General features: G+C 45.2%; 2 protein-coding genes across 2 annotated transcripts in view; one reads left to right on the top strand and one right to left on the bottom strand.

The window, feature by feature from the left end:
* Positions 1–2,072: 2,072 nt before the first annotated feature.
* On the top strand, positions 2,073–3,730 carry LOC308171703 (homeobox protein Dlx2b-like; the record flags this gene model as incomplete). The annotated part of the gene is made up of 3 exons (XM_080546575.1): positions 2,073–2,313; positions 2,508–2,692; positions 3,458–3,730. 3 exons carry the CDS (start codon positions 2,073–2,075, stop codon positions 3,728–3,730), a joined length of 699 nt encoding a protein of 232 aa, XP_080402701.1.
* Positions 3,731–4,389: 659 nt separating this feature from the next.
* metap1d (methionyl aminopeptidase type 1D (mitochondrial)) overlaps positions 4,390–5,000 on the bottom strand; it is a 3,694-nt gene continuing 3,083 nt past the window's right edge. Inside the window, exon 8 of the mRNA XM_080546485.1 lies at positions 4,390–4,944. Within this exon, the coding sequence (XP_080402611.1) occupies positions 4,848–4,944 (97 nt within the window). The 3' untranslated portion in view covers positions 4,390–4,847. The remainder of the gene's footprint in view (positions 4,945–5,000) is intronic.

Raw genomic sequence — 5,000 nt, 5'->3', positions numbered from 1 at the left:
GGGGCCAACATTCTGTTCTGTCTCTATCGCACAGACAGTGATGTGCTGCCACCTAGTGGTCATTCAGTGACATGGCTCACCAGTGAGGACTACATTTTCAATACTATGGTTAAGAGCAGAATCTTCACTCATCATACGCAAGGCAGGGATACGTCTCAATAGTCTAGAGCAGCGTCCTCTTCTCGCCTCCTCCCCTTCCTGAGCATTCTATATGAATTGAAACAAATGCAGAGGATATGTGTTTACGATAGGGTGAAAATCAGGTGAAAGCCAGATGAACTGACGAGGACCAGAAGGAGAGTAGGCTACCCATTACACCTGCACTGGCTACCTGTTAGTTGTAGAATTGATTTTAAGATTGTTTTATTGGTTTACAACAGTAAAAAAAAAAAAATTACACTAAATGGTCTCGCTCCCGAGTCCCGATTAGCCTACATATCTGACATGGTTTTAAGATATGTACCCACTAGATCCCTCAGGTGGTCCTCTGGTACTGGTCACTAGATCCCTCAGGTCCTCTGGTACTGGTCTACCACTAGATCTCTCAGGTCTTCTGGTACTGGTCTCTAGATCCCTCAGGTCCTCTGGTACTGGTCTCTAGATCCCTCAGGTCCTCTGGTACTGGTCTCTTGGTTGTTCCAGGGGTCCGGTCTAAGACCCACGGCAAGGCCGCTTTTAGCCACTATGGCCCCAGACTTTGAAACGGCTGGCCAGAGGACTTGTGGGTGTCAGAGAGGGTGGATATCTTTAAAAGAAAGCTTAAAAAACACCTTTTTGGCTTTTATCTAGTGTTAATCTCAACTTGCACTTTTACTCCTATTTCTTATCTCCTATTTCTTGTTTTATTTCTGGTTTTATTGTGTTGTATTTTATTTACTATTGTTTTCATGTTCAGCAGTTGGAGTTGCATTCAATATGACTTGTGCTATATAAATAAAGTTTGATTGATTGATTGATTGATTGACTGATCTACGCCTCTTAGGAAAGTAGCTTTTTCTTGGTCAGTTCGTTCATATTGGTGCAGATCACTGAGACTGCATAGACTTCCATAGGTGTAGGTCAAGAACAGGAGACAGGGAGAGGAAGACTGTACTTAAATCAGTGGATCATGGATGGCGACATGTGGAGGAGCTCGTTGTAATGGATGGTGGAATGGAGGGAGGAGTGGCATCAAACACACCGTTCCTCATTCCGTTCCGACCATTACAATGAGCTCCTCCCCCCCATGTCTCCGTCTATCGGATCCCATGACTGAAACTTTCACACAAGAGAAATGAAACTGTCCATATGATGTAACGATCATATGCTGCTCTTGGCCCTACAACTGATGATGATGAGGGTGAGGATGATGAGGAAGGGGAGGAGGAGGACGACGATGATGATGATGATGATGATGATGATTTATGTTTACAGTGGCTTCAGCGGTGGGCCATCCAGACACAGACAGACAGTCTAAGTATACCCACTGTCATCTCGGTGGGTTGTAATTGTAGTTGTGTTCACCTGCGGGTTACAGGCTTGGGTAGACTGGCGCCGTGTCTGATTATCAGGTACAATAAAGGTGGAGCTGTCTGTCTGCGGAATTACAACAGTAGCCTAAAGCGACCGCTAGGTGTCGCTGCTGTGTGCGTAAAAACGAATTGAGGCAACTCAGCCACTGTCAAATTCCTCAGTGGAATACTCTCTGGCTTCGTACCCACCTACCATACCCGTCAAGCGTCACGTCACACGGAATATGATAGGACACCAGGCGCCCACGCCAGCATCACTTCATACTCAGATGAAAATTATTCTGTAGACAAACTAAGAGCCAAGATGTCCTGGAAGGATGGCAGAAAATAGCTCCTCAAACCCTGAAATGTGGATGATTATAATTATTTTAAGAAGTAATTACCTTTCTGCTCGAGACCACTATTTGAAGAATGGAATGGAATGGAAAGGAATATAATAGAATAACACTATATCGTCTTTCTCTTGGAGGAAAATACGTTGTACGTTTATGAAGGGATGACTTTGATGACTTTCGGAATATGCAGTCAACTCAGACTACTTTGGACCACTACTACGGCATGATGCACGAGTCACAGCGATGCCTAACTCCCCCGGTAACGGCGCCGGTGACGGCACCAGAGGGTAACTTCTTCGGTCACCTGCCGAACGGACACTTCGCGGGGACGCACCAGGTCGACTTCAGCTCCCACGCGTTTCACGGGAACAACGAAGACAGTCCCGGGGTCGGTTATGAGTGTGGGTACCCCGCCTCTTACGGTTACGGATCGTACACTGGCTTCACGTCCCTCGCCGGGGACACAGGTGGGTAACTCGATGACACTGAATGTCGTTTGAGGAGTTTGCAGCTCCAAAGTTGTAACGAGCCGTGTGCGTAATGCATCTTCCTCTGTGCGTAATGCATCTTCCTGCGTAATTCCATTGCATGTGCCAGTAGGCTATATTCTCCTTATCGTGGCTGTGCACAGTAATGGCCCACGTTACACTTTGGCTTCCAGAAAAAGAGGAGACGGAGACGAAGGTCAGGAGTATGAAGGGAAAACCGAAGAAGATCCGGAAGCCCAGAACCATCTACTCCAGCCTGCAGCTGCACGCCTTGCAGGCGAGGTTCGGCACGGCGCAGTACCTGGCTCTGCCTGAGCGCGCGGAGCTGGCCGCGTCACTGGGACTCACGCAAACGCAGGTGCCTTTATTCCCAGACACATGCATGGACTACACTCCAATATTGTAACTGTGTTTTCACAGTTGTCCATATGACGTCTTTCATTTTTGCGGAGGTGCGAAAGCCGTCCCTCTAACGCTATGTTTCACTCTTATTTTTCATCTGCGTTTTAGTTGTAGGCTTTGGTATGTACAGTACAGGCCAAATGTTTGGACACACCTTCTCATTCAATGTGTTTCCTTTATTTTCATGACTATTTACATTGTAGATTCTCACTGAAGGCATCAAAACTATGAATGAACACATGTGGAATGATGTACTTAACAAAAAAGTGTGAAATAACTCTAAATATGTATTATATTTTAGATTCCTCAAAGTAGCCACCCTTTGCTTTTTTGTTGTTAATAAAAAAATTGTTTTGTTGTTGTTAATAAAATATATAATAATAATATTAAATATATATATATATAATAACATTATTATTAACACATATTATATTTAATATTATTATTATATATTGTATTAACAACAAAAAAGGGTGGCTACTTTGAGAAATCTAAAATATAAGACATTTTTCAGAGTTATTTCACACTTTATTGTTAAATACATAATTCCTATGTGTTCATTCATAGTTTTGATGCCTTCAGTGAGAATCTACAATGTACCAAATAATCATGAAAATAAAGGAAACTCATTGAATGAGAAGGTGTGTCTAAACTTGTGGCCTGTACTGTAGATGTTTCTATGTGGCGTTAAACAGCAGCTTGCCTCTGTGTCGCTCCCCAGGTGAAGATCTGGTTCCAGAACCGTCGCTCCAAGCTGAAGAAGCTGTGGAGGAACGGGAAGATCCCACTGGAGCAGCACGCGACGCCCGGCAGCTCCCCCGGGTCCAGCTCTCCGCGGGCGACCATGGCGCCGTGGGACATGCAGCCAAATTACAGGAATATCGACACGGGAACAAACAACAGAGGGGGAGAGCAGGAGGACTATTTCCCCCCAAACATAAACGTTCAGTCGTTGTACGGAAGTTACTCGTGGTGCCCGGGGACGGACTCCTAACCACCGTTCACCCCCCAGGGCCGTCGGAAGGCTGGGACGTCATCATGCTGACAACCTGCAATGTGACTTATTCTTTTCTCATCTGTCAGCATGTTTGTTTGTGAAAGCTGATATTTAAGCTTGAGCTGAGTAAAGTTGAATCAAATGCCACTGATAAGCAAAATATCTAATTGCGCAAGGGACAGCGCAACATACCCATTGGCTATATAGGGTTAACATAATTATAGATTTGATTGGGATAATAGAATACATCAGATACCAAACGGGGCACAAAATGACATCATGCAGAGATATAATGATCTCCTTAGACAGATTCCTCAGCGACTCTCCCAGACCTAACGACGTTACTACCAGGTAATCTTATGATGCGTAAATAGTGAGGTCTCCTAATTGGGATTATTCGATTTCCATGACTTAAGTGTGTTGGTTTTCAAATGCAGAGTGCAGCAAGGTCTCTCACGCACGCGCACATGCACTCAAGCACGCACGCGCGCGCACACACACACACACACACACACACACACACACACACACACACACACACACACACACCACATTACAGTGACCACATTGTGTTGTTTGTATGCCCCAAAGACTGCTGAGGTTTTCTAATTAAAATTGAAATAAAACTTTATTTAAATAATGACTTTTTACACTGACAATACAAAAGATGCATGAGCATCAGTGGCATCATGTGTCCAGCTCTAGTTCCTATTCTCTGTGTGGTGAACCGGCCCAGGGTCAGTCTTGGGGATGTGGATGTGGTTGTACAGTGTCGTTAGGGCGTGGCCAAGCTGATCTCAGAGCAGCAGACAGCTGCGCCGTGTTCAGGAGGGCGAAATGTTGAGGAACATTCAAAAACACTGTGGAGTGTAACCCCCTGCAAGTATACAACTTGATGTAAACTGGCTATTCTTTCTAGTTAAAACATCCATCCAGGACATCCACAACCACAAACCCAGACCACCACATCACATTACTAAGACAGTCTGAGCTAGCCTGTGGGTCAACTCCTACTACAGGCCTACAGTATGAAATGATACAGGATAGACTTGAAATGAGGTGAACACCTAAGAGTCCCGTTTCTAAATGTGTTGTACTGTTCTCAGGTCAGGGGTCAGAGTGATGGGGGGTCCTCCTCCTCCTCCGGTAGCTTGGTGAGGATGTCCACTCCGTCAGACGTGATGACCACCGTGTGTTCAAACTGGGCTGACCTAGACACACACACACACACACAAACACACACACACACACACACACACACACACAC

Source organism: Nansenia antarctica (assembly GCF_963989245.1).
Source record: "Nansenia antarctica genome assembly, chromosome: 16".
NCBI lineage: Eukaryota > Metazoa > Chordata > Actinopteri > Argentiniformes > Microstomatidae > Nansenia > Nansenia antarctica.
This window is presented reverse-complemented; position numbering and strand designations above follow the sequence as displayed.